Source organism: Lepidochelys olivacea (genome assembly GCF_965140295.1).
Source record: "Lepidochelys olivacea isolate rLepOli2 genome assembly, chromosome: 15".
Taxonomy (NCBI): domain Eukaryota; kingdom Metazoa; phylum Chordata; order Testudines; family Cheloniidae; genus Lepidochelys; species Lepidochelys olivacea.
The window spans coordinates 26,882,997-26,904,966 of record NC_140425.1 but is presented as its reverse complement, the minus strand read 5'-3'; the positions used below and the strand labels follow the sequence as shown (position 1 = coordinate 26,904,966).

At 42.1% G+C, this 21,970-nt stretch overlaps 2 protein-coding genes across 2 annotated transcripts; one reads left to right on the top strand and one right to left on the bottom strand.

Moving 5' to 3' along the window:
- Positions 1-36: 36 nt before the first annotated feature.
- On the bottom strand, positions 37-8,397 carry EIF2B1 (eukaryotic translation initiation factor 2B subunit alpha). The gene is made up of 9 exons (XM_084649379.1): positions 8,266-8,397; positions 7,897-7,998; positions 6,153-6,289; positions 5,935-6,051; positions 5,216-5,328; positions 3,327-3,395; positions 1,893-1,968; positions 817-942; positions 37-196 (listed from the first exon to the last, which is right to left on the bottom strand). The coding sequence occupies exons 1-9, from the start codon at positions 8,276-8,278 to the stop codon at positions 41-43; spliced, it is 909 nt and encodes a 302-aa protein (XP_084505505.1). The 5' UTR covers positions 8,279-8,397; the 3' UTR covers positions 37-40.
- A 27-nt stretch (positions 8,398-8,424) lies between these two features.
- On the top strand, positions 8,425-18,189 carry GTF2H3 (general transcription factor IIH subunit 3). The gene is made up of 13 exons (XM_084649378.1): positions 8,425-8,562; positions 9,591-9,670; positions 10,670-10,776; positions 11,386-11,549; positions 12,242-12,304; positions 12,624-12,653; positions 13,689-13,717; positions 13,811-13,885; positions 14,389-14,442; positions 15,348-15,416; positions 16,562-16,697; positions 16,793-16,829; positions 16,921-18,189. Exons 1-13 carry the CDS (start codon positions 8,553-8,555, stop codon positions 16,988-16,990), a joined length of 924 nt encoding a protein of 307 aa, XP_084505504.1. The 5' UTR covers positions 8,425-8,552; the 3' UTR covers positions 16,991-18,189.
- Positions 18,190-21,970: the final 3,781 nt, after the last annotated feature.

Sequence of the window (21,970 nt, the reverse complement as noted above, 5' to 3'; positions counted from 1 at the left end):
TCATCGAACAACAGAACACAACGTGAGTGAATCTGCTCTATTACAGATAAAGTTTAATAAGTTCATCGCTGACAGCTGATGGAGTTAACACACCTAGGTCTGTAAACAGCAATGTAATTAGTGATGGTGAGGTGTAGTCAATCCAGGGGTGCTCCTCAGTTAGACTTTGGTTTGTTTTCAGGGTGTCTGCTTTGTACTGGGGGAGGGGGAGAAGAAAACCATGAGTGGTCACAAAATGATAGGCCATATTCTTTTTTGAGCTTGAATAATAATATGGCCTTAACCAAACTTTATCGACCCAAGCTGTAGCTGAAGGAACCCACAGCTCTAACCACAGCATAGACTGGTGCCACCTAGTACAGCCACTTCATCATCTACACAGTAATACATAAGGTTTATCGTTCTGGAAAGAGTTTCCCTTGATCCAGCCATTCTGCTGCCAGCTGCTTGTCCTGTGTACTGAGTGAGCTGCTTCAGGAACAGTATGTTGGTAGCACTGAGGGGAAGTGCTGCTGCTTCTGGTAGTTTGGTTGAGTGTACACAGAGCAGGAAGCTTTTCAATATTATAAAATACTAGTAAAGTGCGTGAGGGTGGGAAAATCTAAATTGGCAAACACACTTTTGTTTAAGCTATACTGTATGTTATTACAGGTTGGGTGTGGCTTTGACTTACCCTAGATAGAAAAATGTAAACTACATTTTCAGTGCATTAGGTGTAAATTTATTGTTAAGGTCTTAAATCTATGGCATTATTTGCTCATAGAACCAATTTACATGCAGCTCTGCGGGTTAGAAAGTATTCTGAATTTCCCTTACCTTAAACTTATCTGGGACATCCTGTTGATTTAGAGGGAAGAGTCTTACAAACTTGAAGCTTTCTGCTACCACATAAAACGGTTTATTCTGCGCTTTGGCGCACACAGCCATTTGATTTGTACCAATCTGTGGAGACAGTTAGATGGAAAACAGTATATACGCTCAGTGCTAGAGTGACAGTAAACTTCCATGGTTCCAACCAGTAGACTCTTCAAGTGTACTTAACATCTAAACTAAAAGCACTTCTGAAAAGGCTGGAACTCATCCTAGAAATAAAGCTTAAGAAACAGTATGCTCTTTTAAAAGAGTTTTGTCTGTGCACCATTACGGGTCACAACACCCCTGTGATGTAGACAAGTATTATCCTCATTTTACAAAGCAGGAGACTGATGCACACAGGAAGCAGTAGTACAAAAGGGAACAGCAGCCAGGAGTCCTGACTTCCACTCCCTATTCTGACAAAATGAAGAATACTACCTGTTAGTGTGTTTCAGGTCAGGAAAGTTTCATCTTTGTTTATTCTAACCAGCTTTCATGTGTAATGTACTCCTCCTTCAAGCCAAAAAGTTATCTTTCTATCTGCAAACTCTAACTAGTCTTTAGGCCATATTCTGTTTTGCATATCAATATGAAAGTTGCAGACAGAATATGGCTATTTTTAAACAGTAGTGTAAGCAAAATAAATCTGTTGCCTTAGATATAGACTTATTGATGCTGACAACTGTGTAAAACTGAAACTGATTGGACTCTGAAGCAAAACAGATTCTAGCTTAAACTTTAAGTATATTGTAACCATGAAGACTATTCAGTTGCAACGGACTGTAGAAGGTGGCAATTTATTGTAATAGTCTTAATCATGACACTAATACACGGGGGTTATTCACAAATAATTAGCAGCAGCAATCTGAGTTTCCTGAATTAACCTCCCCCTGCATCATCTAGAAGGAGCCCATTAAGCTCTAGTGAGTAAACATCTATTAGAAATACAATGCAAACATTGCTCACATTTTCAAAATCTATCAACACGCACAGTCTGCTCCAGGTATATGAAGAATCACTAATTTAGCACCTCTTACCTTGTTAATAATTCCTCCGCTTTCAACCACGCCTTCAGCACCAACTATTACCAGGTTCACTTTCTCCATGATGTAGCTGTTTAAGAAAAAAAGTTAAATCGTACAGTATAGTACTAGAAATGTGACTTAAAAACAATTTTGTTAATACCTCATGATCATTTTGCTTTTCCAGTAGACTAGTCATTCTTGCAACTATCCAGATATATGTATGCAGCCTCTTCATATGTCCTTGGAATTATCCTTCCTTGATCTCCCCAAACAGGAATATAAAATAACCAATGCTTCGCCAAACATACTTGAGGCATTAACCTCAAAAGTTCCTGAGGATATTTTGGCTGAAGTCTAGTAGTTACTAGTAATCAGTTACAGAAATTTAGTTAATATTCAATATTAACTTCATAATAGTCTATCTTAGCTCCATATTTCAAGATGGTCACAACCAAAATATACTTTTAAATAATTCTAAATGCCTTTAATTCTGTGTTTTCCCTTCTTTTGATGCTGCCTCATGTCTGTTTTTCCCTTATATTGATAGAAAGAAGATACTTTTTGGATGAGAGGTGCTCTATAAAAGTATAGAGATAGCATGTATCCTAGTGCATGAAGGAAATGCAACACCAACTAAAATGCTCATAAGGAGAGAAGTTCTATTTTTTCAGTTCTGTCTCTAAGAGTTATCTGGCCAGATACTATGAAATCAGTGACCTGACTGATTAAGTTAACTACGTTGTAAAATATAGCAAGTTAGAGTGGTGTGTATCTTCTTGACAATTGGCTCTCAGGCAGTTGGATAGAGAATTAAGTTTTAATAATGCACTGTTCATAACATAAACTTAAGAATGGCCATACTGGGTCAGACCAAAGGTCCATCTAGCCCAGTACCCTATCTTCCGACAGTGACCAATGCCAGGTGCCCCAGAATGAACAGATGATCTGTCCCCCATCGCCCATTCCCAGCTTCTGGCAAACAGAGGCTAGGGACGTGATCCCTGTTCCACTCTCATGCATTTAGGACTCAAATTCTGGTATCTAGTAAGCAATTATTAGCTTTTTTTAAAAAATCCAGTCACAGCACTTGTGTACATATAAAGCATCTGACTTTAAAAAAAAAAAACCCTTAACTATAGCATCTCAGCTCCTTTTCTCCCCCATATCCCTAAATGCTACACTTAAGTTTAATTATCTTTTTCAATTTAATATCTAAACATTATCAAATACTTCTGCTTGATTTATGGCAATCACATTATCCTGTTAAAAGATTTAGCTTGTACAGTAGCTGTGCCAGTTGGTACTACAGTGAAAGGTTAAATTAGCTAAACCATCTATTCCAATTTGAACAAATTTTTGGGAAGTTCATATATACTTTAGTTAAAATGAAAACCAGAGGACAATGAAAGGCTTGTTAACATCTAAGAATTTAATTAATATACTTACCCAACTGCAGCATCTAGAATCACAGTCACAGGAACGTTGAGCTTGCTAAGGGCCTTTGCCATTTTTTGCCTATTAAAATAACATTTATGAAGTTTTGAAATCTTCCTTTAAATAGGTCAGTGAAATTCATAGATGTGATACAACTATTTTTTTTCAGTATGTATGAATAAAGCCTGATAGTTAGGGCCCTACCAAAATGGACCATGAATCAATTTCATGGTCATAGTATTTTTAAAATAGTAAATGTCATGATTTCAGCTATTTAAATCTGAAATTTCATGGTGTTGTAATTGTAGGGGTCCTGACCCCAAAAAAGTGTTGTGGGATGGTCACAAGGTTTTTGTAGGAGGGGGTTACAGTACTGCTACCCTTACTTCTGCGCTGCTGGCGGCGCTGCCTTCAGAGCTGGGCAGCTGGAGAGCGGTGGCTGCTTGGCGGGAGCCCAGCTCTGAAGGCAGAGCCGCCACCAGCAGCAGCGCAGGGCCCTCAGTCAGGAGCTGCCACTCTCTGGCCACCCAACTCTGAAGACAGCAGTGCAGAAGTAAGGGCGGCAATACGATACCATGCCATCCTTACTTCTGCGCTGCTGATGGTGGGGTGCTGCCTTCAGAGCTGGGCACCTGATCAACAGCCACCGCTATCTGGCTGCCCAGCTCTGAAGGCAGCGCAGAAATAAGGGTGGCAATACTGCAACCCCCCTAAAATAACCTTATGACCCCCTTGCAACTCTATTTTGGGTCAGGACCCCCAATGTGAGAAATGCTGGTCTCCCCTATGAAATCTGTATAGTATAGGGTAAAAGCACACAAAAGACCAGATCTCACGGGAGTAAACCAGATTTCATGATCTGTGACGCGTTTTTCATGGCTGTGAATTTGGTACTGATAGTAGAGCCCACACATATCTGCATCTCCCTATTGGTAATTGTGGTTTTGCAATCGCTCCTTTTTTTGGTTTCTCCCTGTTGTATGAAAAACTCACACAAATAAAGGGGAAACAAGCTGACTATCAGGGAAATAGTGAAATTGACAATACAAGGAGTAAAACTGAAGATTCCCCTCTAATCATTCAGTATAGAAATCATAGGTATGACTTGTAACTATATAAGGTAAAAGACTCAGACAAATGTGATTAAATTGACAGTTTACTGTATATTTAACGCTCAGCTTTTTCATCTGCTTGGAGTTAGATATAAGATACTATGAACAGAGCGTACTGTGAAATGTTACTTTCGTGAAGTGGATAAATCAGAGTTTATCTGGCCGATCTTCGGGTATTTCAGTTGTCATTAGAAATGAAACTGCCCAGTTGGGTGGCCAGAGAGTGGCAGCTACCTGGTTGTTATACAGCATGTATGGTTTGCTATTTTCCTTACTTCCCTCACACTACGTTGAATCCTTTGGAGACTGATCGTGCTGTACAGATCTGTCAGTAATTTATACTATGTAGTGTCTCAAAGGGAACTCATACTTTTTTTTAAAAAAAACCCAAACACAAAAACCACCACATTTTTGGTGAACATTTTTATCCTCCTATTGTTACGAGTAACACTCGCAACTAGTAGCTTATTTTAAAAAATACTTCAAGTTGACTGGCCTTTTAAGCAATCCTTCTTAGAGGAAAAATGGGTTGCCTAGCATGGGTTGGTCATTAAAGTTTTGTTACACCTTAGCTGGAAAGCTTGGGAATGCTGTAATGTGTTTACTTAGTACAGGGAATTGCCTGCTGATAGTGGTTCTTTAGAAGGGCGTTGCTGTAGACTGTCAAGAGGGATGTGATATTTAGCAATGAAATAGTTACCTTTCAATCATTCAAACAGGAAAAAGCTGTTAGACATTAGCTCTACAGCATCTTACTAAATCAAGAAGATAAAATTGACATATACTTGCCCAGCTTGATCGGGCTGTGATTCAGTAATGTAAACACTGAAACGCTTCTTTGATTCAGCAGCTGCCTTTAACACTCTGAGGACCACTCTCGAATAGGCATGCGTTAATATTCGCTGTTAAAGTAACAGACATTTTACTGCTTTAGCAAGTTTCAGGAAAACTTTGTTATTGTCATGATCTCTTGTAATTGTTTACCATGCACAAGTGTTTTAAACATGATCGTCAGTTACTTTAGATGATATCCCGATTTCAAAAAAATGTAACATTTTAAGAGTTGTAGATACTTTTGGTGACCTGTCCAATGTTAAACTCCTGTATTTTTACAAAGCATGGGATGTCAAGCCATCAGGAAAATTGGACTTTATAGGACACTTAATTACTGAAGCCCTGACACTGACAGGGGCTGAGAACCCACAACTTCCATTTAAGCCAGTAGTTGTGGGTGCTCAGTACCACTTAGAACGGGGCCACAGGCTTAATGTCAGTTTGTATGGAAACAAAGGTGGAGGGAGGGAAGGAAAAGGGAGTGTTAAAAAATATTTGAATATGTAGCATAAACAAATGTGATGACTAATAAGTAGGAACAACATCTTTAGTTAGGAAAGCCAACATCAGATAATGTAGTCTCCTTAACAGATGAGGATAAAACCTTCCTATTTCCTTCATCACTTGAAATAATGGAACACCCACAACAGATTCATCAGTCCTGACATACTTACAGCACCATCTTTGATAAACGTATGGCAGAGTTTTGCAATTTTGTTTCTTGAAAGAGAGATTCTCCTAAGGAAAAGTTCCCCTCGTTCAATCATGATTTCTTTACACTTTGAATAGTCCTGGAAAAAGCAATAAGAACAAAAATTAAGGCCCAGGATTACTGTTGTGAGTGGTGTTACTTTATGGATGAGTGAAGCATTACAGTTGGTGACAAACTCACCGAGTACTCCAGTGAGGTGAGACTGATAAACCTTAGAAAGAGCTCTCCGCCTGAAGAGACTGCCACTGAAGAGTCAACACCAGATAGAGTTTCAATGGCATTTTTGAGATTTACTCTCAAACCCTGAATGGTCTCACCTGAGAGAGAGAAAAATGCAAACTTCATTTCAAAACAGGATACTCATTACAAGCTATCAGCCTCCACTCCAAACCCCGCTTTGTATCCAGGATTTATAATAGCGTTAAATATATTAAAAAGTGTTTTTAATTTGGGGGGGGGAGGTCACACTCAGAGGCTTGCTATGTGAAAGAGGTCACCAGTACAAAAGTTTGAGAACTACTGTGCTAGACAGAAGTTTAGGTGTATTCTGGTGTGGCACTAATGGGTGTATTTTAAACACTTCCAAATGACTAACTTGGTATTTCTCCTTCAGTGTATTGGGATTACAGTGGAAGCTTATTACACCATGTGAAAGTTTTTCAACGGGTTCCATAAATTTGAGTACAAAATCTATAGTCTTGTAAGCCCTACCTGCAGCATGCCCTCCATCTACCTTTCTCTAGAATAACAGTCATCTAAAAAGAGAATAAGCACTCCTGAAACTTGCATCGCTGCCAGGAATGAAAACTGATGAAATACTACTACATAGTCAACAGCAGTGTTGACTACTCCTGCCTGCCCATCAATGTGCTTTGACTGTAACCTGAAGGAACAAGTTCTTGCCATTAATGCAGTAATTCAGCACCCATGCTCAGTCAAGACTTAGCCACTCTGTGAGTAGAAGAGCACATATCCAATGAAACAGATTATACTTAATGAAACAAACACCAAATACATTTTGAAAACCTTTCTTGTACTACTTCTGTTTCCCAGATTTTGATTAGTAATGCACGCTTCTCACAGCGTGTGCTCATTTCTGTACAATGTCCACCAGACAACTTTCTTATTTCTAACTTTGGATGGAGTGTAGCCTGCTTTTTTATTTTTCTCCTCAAAGACCTCCATGTTTAACTCTTTTCTGAACTTTTAAAAACAGTATGACGTTCAGGTTCAAAATACAGGGCTTCCCTTTTACTGCAATGCAGGAACTGGACTGTTAGTTTTGCTTGTTGAAAAAGAAAAAGCAGGATCTTGGAAGCAGAGATGAACTGCAGTATAGGTTGCTTCTTGAGAAAGCAAAAATTAAATGATCACCTGAAATGCAACAAAGCTCTGAATTCCAGTCCCCTGAAACACCATGATCGCAATTAGGTGTGCGTCATAAATGTTTAGGATTGGCAGAATTTGTTTTTTTTAAAAAGAATTTGGATGGCTAATATCAGTAGTTATTTGCAAGCATTATTTAAGTTGCATTGATTTGCATTTCACAGTTCTGCAAAATTTTGGGGTTTCAGCATCTTTTCAGTTTTTATCAACTAACAGTTTTCACAGTTGCAGGCAATTACAGGGGCGTCAAACAATAATTTATTAGAGAGCCTCGTTCAATAACGACCAGGCAGCATCTTCTGTCGGTCTGCGCGCGGGCGGTGACATCGATGTTTATAAAAACGGGACCCGTCCACGCCTATAAATACGGCAAGGTGGGCGGTGAGGTGTGTTACCACTGCCCTCTACAGGACGGACTCAGGACTGCTCGTCCTAGGGGACCATCTTCCGTTGGCCCTGGGGCAGGGTCTGCGGGTTCTCGTCTCGCTCTGCAGCGGGGCGCGGGCCGGGCCGGCGCGGGCCGCCGGGGCCCCTGTACCTTTGTCTCTCTTCAGGAACTCCAGCAGCGCGCGGATGGCGGCCACGGCCGAGGCCACGTCAGGATCCTCCCTCATCTGGGCTTTGAAGGCCTCGATCAGCTCTGCAAGGCAAACGGGGCCCGTCAGCCGCAGGGACCCGCCCGGCAAGCCCCCACCTCGGGCTGGCCGAGCCTGGTCCCCCCCCGCCCGGGTCCGGGGAGCGGCTGGGCAGCCGGGATCTCGTCGCGCCCCCGCCGGCAGGGAGCAGCCCCAGGCCGCGAGGGAGGCTAGTGCACGTACGCCGCGGCGTATACACCCGCTTCCAGGGGCGGCTCTGGCGAGGGGCCGGTTAATCTGCCACCCCCGGATCGGGCCCGGGCCCCTCTTACCTGCTTCGTTCATGGCTGCAGCTGCAGGCGGGACCGGGCCTCTGGGAACAGCAAGAGCCGGGTCCGTTTCCCTCTCGCACGCGCAGGGAGCAGCTGTCCCCGGCCGGCCCCTTTTCGTGGTGACACCGGACCTGGCTTGCACCAGCGCCTTGGCCACAGGCCGGCTCCTGCCGCATCACGCATGACGTACTGGTGCAGTGCGACTCGTGAGGGGGGACCTCATCTCCAGGCGCCGGAAGTGGCGGCCAAGCCGGTGTCTGCTCTCCGCCTGCCTGGGGCTGGGCACTATGAGCGCAGGTGAGTCCTGGCCAGGCGCCTCTGTTCTGTCGCCCGGGGGCCGCGCCGGAAGTGTGTGTGTGTGGGGGGGTCCTCTCATCTCCCCCGCGCTTTCCTCAGGGTCCGGGCCGAGGCCTCTCTCTACTGTCACCTCTCCCCGCCGCGGGTTTTGCCGCTGGGAGCCCTCGGCCCCGTCCTGTCTCCTTCTCCAGCCCTCTACTGACAGCCCGGGGGCTGCGCGCCCGTTGGGGGCGGAGAGCGCCGCCGTCCGGCGGGTGGGAGAGAAGGGGCGGCGGGTTGCCCCCTCCCTCGCCCCCCAGCGGATGCAACTGCTGCCTGCGAGGCCCCCACCTGTTTGCAATCGGGGGCCGCTGAGTTAAGAGACAGCTGGGGTTTGTAAGCAGCCAACACCTCTTTTCCCTCTTGCCATTCACATGCAGCCACAGTAATTCTATCTCTTCCCCCCATTTGTTTTAAATCATTGTTCCTGCGCTGGGATCTGTGACTCCCAGAGAGGCTGATAAAAATCCTGAAAAGCAGACGGGTGTAAGCAAAACACTAGAATTGAATTAGCTCGGGAATAGCCCCTGACACTGTCTCTGCATTTCTAAAGTGTGTCTTCCCCCCCATATCTGGGTTCAAAAATACATAATGCTTCATTATGCATAACATAATACATTCTACTCCCCTTCCATGTTTTATGCCGTTCATGGAATTTTTGGTAATAAATTTATGGAATAACTGCAGTTATGCTGAATCTTAGCGTGTTTGTTTGATCACACATTCTTGCTAACATTTTTTTTTTTTTGCTATTGTGTGTGAAACTGAAAAGTGTTCCTAAAGAAAAATGTGTCTAATAGTAGTAGAATATACAGCCCTGATCCTGCAAACAGTTATGCACACTCAACTAAATGGGCAACAAACCAAATATGGATCTAGCTTATGGATTTTTAAGTTTTGGCCTTCCTATATTTCTAAAGGAGCTGTTGATGCCATAGTGTCAGTGTGTTGTCTTTTCTCAAATATATGTGTTGTTATTGCTTTTCTAGATGATGAGCTAAATCTCTTAGTCATCATTGTTGACACCAACCCTATCTGGTGGGGGAAGAAAGTGCTAGGGGAATCAGAGGTAAGGCTTCCTGACTAGCATGGGGTCACAATGACGTTTTCCAAAAGACTTTTTCTGTAACTTTTCAACAACTCTGTTTTATTTTAAATGCATGACGATCCAAATTGAACTGCATTTGCTGGGGAGAAATTGTGAAATACTCTTTGGATTCAAAATTATGTCAATATTACATGATGATAAAAGAGTTGCAATAATATCTTGTCATGTCTAATGCCCCTTTAAACAAATGATATGCTGGATTGGTTTGCGCTGCAGCAGTTTATCTGACTGAGTACAGGATGGAGAGTCAGGTACTCTTGAGCTCTAATCCCAGTTGTTGTCACTGACTTGCTCTGGAGTCTTGGCCAAGTAAATTAGTTGGAAATTTTCAAAATTGGCCACTAATTTTAAGAGCTCGACTTGAAGCATCTTGGGTCTTGAAATCAGTAGAAGTTGTCGGTGCTCAGCACCTCTGAAAACCAGGCTGTTGGTTTCTCAGGTTGGACATGCACAGTTGATTAGGGGACACTTGAAAATTGTAAAATCTCTATTCCTTGGTTTCCTCATCTTTAAAACTGGGATAATAATACCCACATCAGAGTTCTTGTAAGGATTAACTAGTTAATCTTTCTACTGTGCTTTGAAGGTGCTGAACCATATATAAATGGTATTCCAAGGCCAAACATGTTCTGGAGCATGACTATCATTATTAGCGGTTCTGGGGTGTCAGTCTATCATATATAATATTTATTTTAATTTCCTTTTCTGTCTCTGTATGCACATACATAGAAGTGGGGAAAAACACTTTCACAGACACTTTCCCACCTACTACAGAGAGGATTATCTGCCTCTTGAATTTCATGTTCATTCCCTTTGTAAATTCCAAACCCTAATGAAAATATTACCTGTATGTGCAGATTTTTTAAAAGTTCTTTTATTTAAATGCAGTGACTCTTATGGTACATCTATTTTTCTGAGATTTTCATACGTATCCTTTCTTGATTTTTCTTTTTTCAATAGTTTACATTATCAAAATGCCTGGATGCAGTCATGGTGTTGGGAAATTCACATCTATTTATGAATCGCAGCAACAAACTTGCTGTAATAGCAAGTCATACACAAGAAAGGTACAATAACTTCCTTATATCAGTATCATTTTTATTTATAAAACTTCCCTTCATATCTTCCTCTTTTGAATATCTCAGTGTGCTGAAGAGAATAATTCAAACCAAGGTTAAAATACATGATCTATTAGATACCATTTAAAAAAAACAAACTAATAAAAACAACGAGGGGAGGGGATTCTGGGTTGGTGATGATTGAATGCAAAAGAAAACAAGAGAAATGGATTGTAAGAAGAAAGAGGTGAAGAAAAATAGCTTTTGAAATTAAAAATAAAAATCTTGACTGATAAGGGTGCAAATTCCCTTCCTGGAGATTGTCAGAATAACAGGGTACTTGCTTGCTGAGCTAAGAAATGATGGGGAGTTCCTTAAAGGCAGATGGTATCTGAATGCCAGTGCCCATTAGGATGAGTGTCAAAGCGAAAGTATTTAATGTTGGTGGGGCTTCTGCCGTTTAGGGCTTTGTAAACACACTCCTTACATAGTTATTAGTGTCCTAGGTACTAAGAATTGTTTGGAATGAAATTTTGTCATGGTGGTTGAATTTGTGGCTCTTCACTTATTTCCTTAAAAAAAAAAGATTAATAGTGTGTTGCTGTTTCTTGCTTTTAGTCGTTTCTTGTACCCTGGAAAGCACTGGGCATTTGCAGATCTCTTTGGAGATGGTGGTAGTTTCGTAGAATCTAATTGCTCTGGCAGCAAAGATGGAAAATATGAATTATTAACTGCAATAAATGAAGTAATCGCAGAGGAGCTTAAAGACCTGATGACAAAAAGTAAGATTTTTTTTTTTTAAAGAATATAGCCATCTTGGTTAATTTGGTTCCACATTCTTAGTTTTTTTAAATGCTGTTTAAAGTAAGAAAAATAATACTTTGAGATGTTATGTGAAAAGGACATTGTTAAGGAGATTAAGTTCCACATTTTACCTATCTTTATAATGATTATAATATACTTGGGAGCTGGGTTGCAAAAACAACTGTACAACTGTTTAGAACACACCTGAAATATTTTGTCCCATTCTAAGCAGCTCAGTACCAGAAAGCTGTAATCAAGCTGGAGGGAATTCAGAGAAAAGCAAAAAACCTAAGGGGCTGACTTAATAAAGACTGAAATATAGACAGTTGGCTAAATGGTAACTAAGGATATGATGGCTGTCTACAGGTCTGGATGAAGTAAAGGAAATTCCTAAGCTTAATATGAATAACTACAAAACAGCTGGAAAGAGCCCTAGGAACTGATGGAAAGCTCCTTTGCATTTGTCTTCCGAAGCTTATTCTCCATCGCTCCATATTTTGTTAATGTGCAATTATTTGTTTCAGGCCAATGGGATACTGAATTATCGGACCTTTATTAGAGCCTATGTTTTCATGTTATTTGCCCAAGACACAATTCAAATGAAATGTTTTTAGTATTCAAATACTTTTAATTTGTACAAAGGTCAATTCTGTGTATTTTTGGATTACAGCTGACATGAAGGGCCAGCAAACGGAAACTTTGTTGGCAGGATCACTTGCTAAAGCACTTTGTTGTATCCTTTTTAATACTGGAATGTTCAAACTCTCTCTCTCTCTCTACCTACCTTATGTTGTTCACACTGTTATTGTAGGGAATCTTGAACTCTTCTGTGGTAGCATTCTGTGTTAGAATATTGCCAGTTTATTATGCTAAAGTTATGACTTATGAGTATAATACCATCAGATTAGAAACTTCAGTAAAGTGTGTGTTGGTAAAAGAGGGTAAAATTGTTTAGTACAGGTAGTACACTTCCTTTCTGTTTTGGAAGGTTTATAGATCTGTTTCTCAGACGTTCCTAGAATAAAATGTTTCCTGAATACCAAGTGGAATAGATATTCACAGGATGAACAAGGAAGTAAAAGGTATTGTCTTTTCTTCTACTTGAGTATTTACCTGAGTTTTAGAACTGGGGGGGATGCTGAACTTTTTTCAACTGGCAGCAGTGGGCAGTACTGGTTGTCCTAATAATCTAAACTGCCCAATTTGAGCACTGATTGAAGATCGGAAGTATAGGGGTTGACATGTGTAACAGGGTGTGCTGAGTCAGGAGCTAAATCAGCACCCTGTCACTGTAATACCCACCAGTATATGTTAAGTGGGACTTAACTGGAAGACAGGTAGTTGACAGAGGGTGTCAATTAACTGAATAGCACTACAACTGAAAGGCTAATGGAAGCAGAAGCAACCCCAGCAGGTGGGATTATATAAATTGACAGGAAGGAAGAGTGGGAATCTTGAAGGAAGGCTGAAGAAGGCAGAACTAGGTGCTGCTTGTACTGCTCTCTTCCTAGAGGCAAGTGGGGCAGCTGGCTATGGAATGTAAATACATGTAAATAACACTGCAGGCTGTGGCCTGCTGAAAGACTATAATAAAGTCTGGTGTTGGTGAAGGAGACCTGGAGTGGTTGTAGTCTGTGATTAAGGCCTGAAAGGACTCTTGGGGCATCACCTCATGACACTGTATGTAATTTGATCTTTATGACAGCAAATTAATACAGCCATTTGTGTTGGTGGTTTTGTGATGTGAACATTTATGCGTTGGACTGAAATTACAACCCGAAAGTCATTATGATGACTGTCACACGCTTGTGACTTGGTCTGTGTTTGAATTAGTGAATTGTCAATGAGAGACTGAAATTCCCTTGCTTTTTACCATCCAGTTGCTTTTTGAGAATGAATGAATGTGGTGGTATCTGCTTTCACACCAATGCTGAATTAAGTTTGCTGGTATTTGTCAGATTTTTCTGTCTTGCTCTTTTCATGATACTTGGTCGTCTCAGTATACCAATAAAGCAGTCTATGATCATACTCCATACATTAGCCTCCAATATTTTTTCTTTGAAATTGTGTAGTAACTGTGAAACACTAATTCATGTTTCTTTGTCTCCAATATGTAGCCAGCCAAGAAATTAAATCAAGAATTTTGGTAAGAGCTTCTTCTGTATTAAATTTTCTTAATGAGCTGTGATATCCAGTAGTAGTAGTGTGTAGGCTAACAGGTGTCAATTGCTTTACCTAGGTCATAAAAGCTGCAGAAGACAGTGCATTGCAGTATATGAATTTCATGAATGTGATCTTTGCAGCACAGAAACAGGTGAAGTTAATGTTTTATTATGATAAATATTCAATTATTTCAATATCAACATGTAAACATAAAGATTGTCTCTCCCTGTTATGTATGTGCTTCTAATTAAGGGGTGCTTGGGGATGTCTGAGCATCTTCTTGCCACGGGAGGAGGCAGCTAAGCTAAAATGTAGATCCAGGTCACCACACTGTAACAGAAAATGGCCAAAATTACTACTGAGCCTTACCCCCTACACCTTAGAATTAGATACTGTATATTAGGTAAGCTTCATCTGTGGTCCTTCCCATATTGCCAATTATTGGACAGGGAAGGGTGGATGATGTGGTACATGCTATGGCTAAAGTAAAAGACTTGTTTTGGTGCCGAAGACCCATAGCCTCAGCAGTCTGTTCATATGTATGTAATGTGACTTACAGCTAAAATAGATCTCAGCAGTAATGCTAATGGAGAGTTATAGTTATTGTACTATTGTAATTTCCATTTTCTGTAAGCCTCATTGTTTTGCTTTCAGAATATTTTGATTGATGCCTGTGTTTTGGACTCTGATTCAGGACTCCTACAGCAGGTATAATATACTTTTATTACTCATTTATTATGTTGGTTCTTAGATGAAGAATTGAAAATAGCTATTTTGTGACCGCTTGTTTGACACATTTGAAATCACTCTTCTCTCAAACTTTTTGCACCCTTTGATTGGAGATGGAAAGATCAGAACTGCGCAAATCAAGCATCAGTCTTGTGCGATAATGAACAGGCTCCCATTTGCTTCCTGTTATGTGACAAAATCTTAAATCCAGCTCTCTCCACTTTATCTCCTGGATACTCTGTCACATCAGAATTTTTTTTATCAGTTCTTCTCCCCCTGTTATTGGAACATGCTGTCCTGAATCTGAACTGTTCTCTATTTAACAGACACTGATTGCTGGAAACTATTGCCCTCCTTCCAGGGATAAAAATTTGTTGAGTAAGCACTGGTTTTGGTGGCATATATGAATCAAGAATCTTAATGTAGGATAGTACAAGAAACAATTGAAGATTCTTTCAGTTTTAAAATTTCAACTGGGAATCCAGCAAAAAAAAAAAAAAAATGTTCAGGTGTATAAGCAATGTAAGAACTCTGATTTTAAGAAACTTAATTAAAAAATAAAGTTGGCTCTGTGTCTAAGTTTGAGGTCCATTGACATCTACTTATTTCTAACGTCTGTCCTTTACTGCAGTACCAAAGAGAGGGGAGACACTTTCTTGCTCATGTCTCTCTCCATGGACAATCCTCCCCCTTTAAGCTTCCCCGAGGCTGTTCAAAAGCCAGGGATGGACATATCTGGGGCAACTGACTTTTTTAGAATCTGAAATCTGTGGGACTTGAAAAATGTGTGACTTTTTTAACCTTTCTGTAGCATATAGCAATTTCTGTTCAGGTTTGTGTCAAAATTGTTCCTATGTTAAGTGCTTGAAACGTGTGCTTTCCAGGCTTGTGACATTACAGGAGGCAAATACTTGAAAGTGCCCCGGATGCCATCCCTTTTGCAGTATTTGCTGGTAAGTTAACTTGAAAAAACACTTGAGGGCTGCTCTTACTGCTGTTGAAGTCGGTTGCAAAATTCTTCTTGACTTCATTGGGAGCAGAAGCAGACCCTTTGAGCTGACATGGAAGTTGGGAACCCTGACTGCTCGAAGGGATTCAGCTGTGTGATATGCTTCAGTAGATGCTGCAGTGGGAGGTCATGGGAGGGTATGGACCAGCATCACAAGGGACAGGCTTTGCAGGAGGGCTGTCACACTTGGCTGGCATAGTCATGTGTGACGCTTCACTGTGGTGAGGGGATATCGTGAAAGAAGACTGGGAAACTGAACAAGGGGAAATCTCTCCAAGTATCTAAAAATATCACTTACCTGAAGCGCTTGTGCATAACATTGATTTTGCCTGGGGAGACTTGGAGGAAAATGACAATATGATATAAGCTTGTACTACTGGGTTGCTGGTTTCAATCCAGGCCAGGCTGGTAATGACTGAAAGTAGGTATTATGTGATGGCTGTTCATTGGTCTATTTGAAATGAATTGGTCTAATCCAGTTCCTAGCGGACAAGTGCCTATGATGCAGAACCCACCAAAATTGACAGCAACTGACAATCTGGTTGGCATTTGCTGTATAGTGCTCAGTGAGTGGATGGGCCATGACAACTGAAGTACGCTCTTACCTGCAGAGGTGTTTGCAGCAGGTTAGAATTTGAGGCGTCGTGGTAGTGGTAGGAGGGAATGAGGGGTAGCAAACCTTCCATCGTTGTTCTTTGTTCTTTATGGATTCTGTGGATAAACTTGTGATGTGTCTCCGGGGTATCATTCTGGCACCTCTAACCCCCACTAAACTCACTCATGCTTAAAATTGATGTTGAATGAAGGTTGAATTAAAGTTATGTCTTAAAATGACTTGATTTTTAAAAGGCCATCTTTTATTTATTGCGGTATTAGCATCAAAACATTTCCTGGAAGGTGAATGAGGACAAAATTCCCTTCTTTCTCAAATTACTTAATGACCAATGCAGTCATAGAGGTGAATTTCTTTGGCGGGTGGGAGGGTAACTTTCTTCTCTGCAATAGTTTTGGTGTACATAGCAAAGTTGTTTAACACAGTAGTTTCCTCCCAGATTCTAAAATACCCTCCCCTTTTTTAAATTTATACAGTGGGTATTTCTTCCTGATCAAGAGCAAAGATCCCAACTAATCCTTCCACCCCCCATTCATGTTGACTATCGAGCGGCTTGCTTCTGTCATCGAAATCTCATTGAAATAGGTTATGTCTGCTCTGTGTGTTTGTCAAGTAAGTTTTACAAATATATTTAACAGAACTGACCTAATTTCTCTTGTTTCAAGGTAACTATTTTAGTGAAACTGGCCTATTCTTTTATTTTCCAGTATTCTGCAACTTCAGCCCTATTTGTAGCACGTGCGAGTAAGTACGCTTCTTGACTTTTGTTTGCTTGTGTAGGCTTGGCTTAGAAATGTATTCAGCATACCTTATTTTTTTTCTTGTATTATTTCAGGACTGCTTTTAAGATTTCATTACCACCTGTCATGAAGGCCAAGAAAAAGAAACTAAAACTAGCTATATAGCAACATTATAGAAACACACCAACCATTACCTCCTGCATGTAATTCCATGAAACACCATGTAGCTGAGAAGGTGGCATTTTTTTATAGGTGTGAAAGAAATAGTTGTTCAAAGTGTTCAAATCTATGTTGCTAAACATTTAAAAACATCACAAATGTTGTATGCATCATCCCTATAAGCAACAAATGGTTGTATTGGTGCATGCTCTGTATTATTCTAAAATCAAATCTCCTATTTGTGACTATCAGGAGCCAGAAACTGCTTGTATAAAGCAGAGGGTGCACTTACCTCGTAGAACAACATAATAGCATCCCCGAGTCTGTTTACCGTTAGAGACAGAATGCACATATTTAGGCCCTGATCCTGCATGCATGTCGAAGTAAAGGTAAGCATGGCTGTGTATGTTTGCAGGATCCAGGCTGTAGTGTTATGGATGGATTCTATAGTTCTTTTCAACACGGTTTGTAGTTCAATTTCATTTGTGAAGAGGCAAGTTTGAAATATATTTTTTCCTTTTCCCCCCACTAAATTCCCTTTTAGTGGGTATTATCTGCTTTAAGTGTGTTTTATTCTTTTCTCACTTTGATATCTTCTCCCCAAAACGAAAGTAGTCTGAAAATTATTCACCTGAATAATGTATTACCAGGTAATACAGAGATGAGTAATTTTCCTTTTGAAGTTCAGCAACAGAAGCATCTGTGTATTTTTTTTTTTCTTTCATGTGCAGGGATTTGTTTTATGATATTTTGAAACTGGAAAACAGTTTGTCTGAAATCTGATCACAAGTTTATTTTTTAGATTGACTAGCACCGAAGAAAGATAATGTAGGAAGGCCTCTGTTATGAATTTTTTTTCCCTGTATCTCAGCAGGTGAACGCATGATGCATGTTCTCAGTTTTCCAAACGTTTTGTGTTTAAACCAAACAAAAAATGTAATTCCCTATTTTTAATTCCCTATTTTTAATCTGTAACTGTATCTTTTGGTGTTTTAATCTATATTAATTGTTGTACTATTCAGAGGCAATATGGGAATAATTGTTTTCTAGGTAGAAAACAGGACTGTAGATAAAGTTCTCTTTGTAATGGTATACGCAGGAGATGATGATTTATAATATTTTCATCAGGTTTTTGCCTGTGTAACCCTTTTATTGAAAAAGCCAGTCTTTTACTGGCTTGTTTATTAGCTAAATGCAATTTTATATGAACACTGTATTTATAGTTTGCTTTATATACATTTTTGTAATAAAGTGATTTTTTTTAAAAAAATAAGCCTTTTTTCCCCTTCCTTTTATAACCTTAAAGGCAAAATCATCAAAGTTTAATTTAGTATGAGGGTCCACATCAGACAAAGCATCTTGCATACTGCTGAGTATCTTGATTAATATTTTAGCCTTAAACATGTGCGATAAAGAAGGCAATATGGGCCCTTGTAATGTAAAATTAGGTGTGGTTTGTAAACTCTGTTGGTACATACTGTTACTCCTGAGGACATTCTGCGCCTAAAAATTCTGTGCACAATATTTTAAAATTCTGCAAATTTTATTTGTCGAATAAATATGGAGGCTCCAGCATGACACTGGGGAGCACAGGTCACTGGCTGCACAGAGGTGGGAGATCACTGTGCAGCTCCCCCCTGGATACGGACTCAGTGGTGAAGCTGCACCTAACCCTGACATAGCGCAAGGACTGGGCCTGCCCCAGAAACACCCCAGAGCCCTGTCACTCCATGCCGGGTGAACCAGGTGTGGGCAGGCAGGCTCAGCAAGGCAGGATCCAAGTGTATAGGGGCTTAGTGTGGGGAGATCCAGCTGTGCGTAGAGAGGGCTCTCTGTGGGGCAATCTGGGTGTGGGTGGCTCAGTGAGGGATACGGGTGCAGGGGGCATCTGGGTGCAGTGGTAATGGGACTCTGCCAGGGGGTCCGGATGAAGGTGGTTGGGGCTCCGGGAGGGGACTGTGTGGGGTTAGAGCTTGGTGGGGGGGTCTGGGAGGGCTCAGTCAGGGGGGCGGTCTAGATGCTGAGGGAGTGGGGCAGGGATCTGGGTGTGGGTGGCTCATCGTGGTGGTGCAGGGGGAGTGGGGCTCATCGAGGGGTTCTGAGTGCAGGGGAGTGAGGCTCTGGGAGGGATTGGGTATGAGTGGGTCTGGATGCACATGGGTTAGGTGGATGGTGGAGCAGCTCCCTGTACAGGGATCGTTCCCTCTGCAGCTGAGGAGCTATGGGTGTAGGAAGTGGGGTGAGGGGAGTATGCAGAGATTCCTGCAGCTGGGGAGAATTCTGGGGGTGGGGTCTGACCTGGCTGTGCAGGGGAAGAGGAAGTCCTGTCCTCCCCATCCCCAGCCCAGCCAGGACTAGCAGCTGAACCCAGCGCAGGGTAGGAGCCACCAGCTGGGTCTTTCCCAGCCACAGTGATTTACCTCTCTGCCGGCTGCTGGCACCTGAAACATACTGCTGGGGAGCATCGCATGGCCGCTCTTGTGGCTTCCCTTTGCTTCCCCGTCAGAAAGTCATTTTTCTTCAGGGAAGCAAAGAAATCTGGGGTGGGGGGACGATATAAATTCTGCACATGCTCCCACAGGAGTAATACTGTATATGTATTTATTTAGATTTAAGAAAGATGCCTTTACAAGAGCTCTAGATATCCTGACAATTATACAACAGCACAAAACATTCACTAGCAAGGCCACTGCTGTGAAGACATTGGCCTGCCCCAGGGAAATGGCCTGGAATAGCTACTGCAGAGGGAGCTGTTTTGCAAGAGCTGGGCCAGAATAGCCCCCATGTGGACGCTATTCCAGAAGAAAAGACAGTGGGTCTAGACCAGCGGTTCTCAAACTTCATTGCACCGTGACCCCCTTTTGACAACAAAAATTACTACACTACCTACTCCTTGGCGAATTCTGTGCCAAAAAAATAAAAAATTCTGTGTACAATATTGCTGAAAAATTTGCATATTTTTGTCAAAATAAGGCAATATAATCATGGTTTCAATTATTTTTGTAATTTATTTAAACTACGCTACAGTGGATGGAGAATGGGAGTGGGGAGCACTGGAGGAAAACACCAAACCCCTCTAATAGTAATGTAGCTAGTATTGACCCTTTACTTCTAGTTATTAGTCAACAGATATATGCAGCTATATGCTCAGTGTTACATCATAGGCAACTGAAGAGCAAGTGAGGGCTGGGGACCTAAATTCACAATTTATATTGAAAAAACAATGAGGAGTCCTTGTGGCACCTTAGAGACTAACAAATTTATTTGGGCATAAGCTTTTGTGGGCTATAACCCACTTCATCAGATTCATGGAGTGAAAACTATAGTAAGTAGGTATAAATATACAGCCATTAAAACATGGGAGTTGCCTTACCAAGTTGGGGATCAGGGCTAACGAGGCCAATTCAGGCATGGTGGATGTGGCCCATTGGTGGATGTGGACCTGTTGACAAGAAGGGGTGAGTATCAACAGAGGGAAAATTATTTTTTGTTGTGACCTAGCCACTCCCAGTCTTTATTCAGGCCTAATTTGATGGTGTCAAGTTTGCAAATTAATTCCAGTTCTGCAGTTTCTCATTGAAGTCTGTTTTTGAAGTTTTTTTTGTTGAAGAATGTCCACTTTTAAGTCTGTTATCGAATGTCCAGGGAGATTGAAGTGCTCTCCTACTGGTTTTTGAATGTTACAATTCTTGATGTCTGATTTGTGTCCATTTATTCTTTTGTGTAGAGACTGTCCAGTTTGGCCAATGTACAGAGCAGAGAGGCATTGCTAGCACATGATGGCATATATCACATTGGTAGATGTGCAGGTGAATGAGCCCCTGATGGTGTGGCTGATGTGGTTAGGTCCTGTGATGGTGTCCCTCGAATAGATATGCGGACAGAGTTGGCAACGGGGTTTGTTTCAGGGATTGGTTCCTGGGTGGGTGTGTAAGGACTCCTCCTTGTTTTTGCTGATACAGACTAACATGGCTACCCCTCTGAAATTTATATTGACCATCTCCAAAAAGGTCAGTTCATGAAGCACATGCTGACAAGAAATTTTTTCAGTCCAAAAATTTAGACCAGTTCTAGTCACTAAAGCACCATAAGCATTTATAAGGCCATACTGTCCTTTACAATAAGGCTCCTTTACACCATTCTGGCAATGTAAAGGAGCTTTAAAATTTTTACACTGGCTTTATACTCCTGGGGGAATTCACTAAGGACAATGGGAACAATTCACTAAGCAGGCAGGCTGCTACATTTTGCTCTGCCTGAGGGAACAGAGCCTGCCCCATGCCTGCGTCTTCAGAAACACCCCAAAGCCCTGCCCATCCCCATCCAGCATGCTGCAATAGTGAGCCAGAGGGACAGTGTCTCTCCCCCCCCCCCTCACATGCACAACTACCCAGCCCCGGTGGTGATTTACGTCTCTACCGGCTGCTCTGGGTGCCCAATCCAATCTGCCTGCAGTGCCAGGGCGAGGGCGCCTGACCACTCTTGCAACTAACCCAGAAGTCCTTTTTCTGTGGGGAAGCAAAGAAATCTGCGGGGGCCGTGAATTCTACGCAAGCGCAGTGGCGCAGAATTCCCCCAGCACGGGGGGACCAAAGCCTGAGCCCCGTTGCCCCAGGCGGCCGAAGCTGAAGCCCAAGGGCTTCTGCCCTGGGCCGTGGGGCTTGGGCTTGCTGAGGCCTAGGGCCGACACCACCCTTGGTGACCCCCTTAAAATGTCTGAGAACCCCCGGCTGACTCGTGCGCTGCCCCTGGCGACTAGTTATTGGGGGGGAGCGCCCATGCCGGGAGCCAGGCCGAGGCCATTCCCGGGGGTAGACAAGGACATCCCCACCCCCACACGTTCTTGGCAGCATTAGCTACGGGCGAGGGGCGCTCAGGGGAGAGCGGCTGCAGCCCGCCGAGCCCTCACCCTGGTAGAAGGCTGAAGCCAGCCCCCCATGGCCTCGCCAGCCCCGCCCTCCTCCCTCTGAGCCGCGGGCCGCCGTT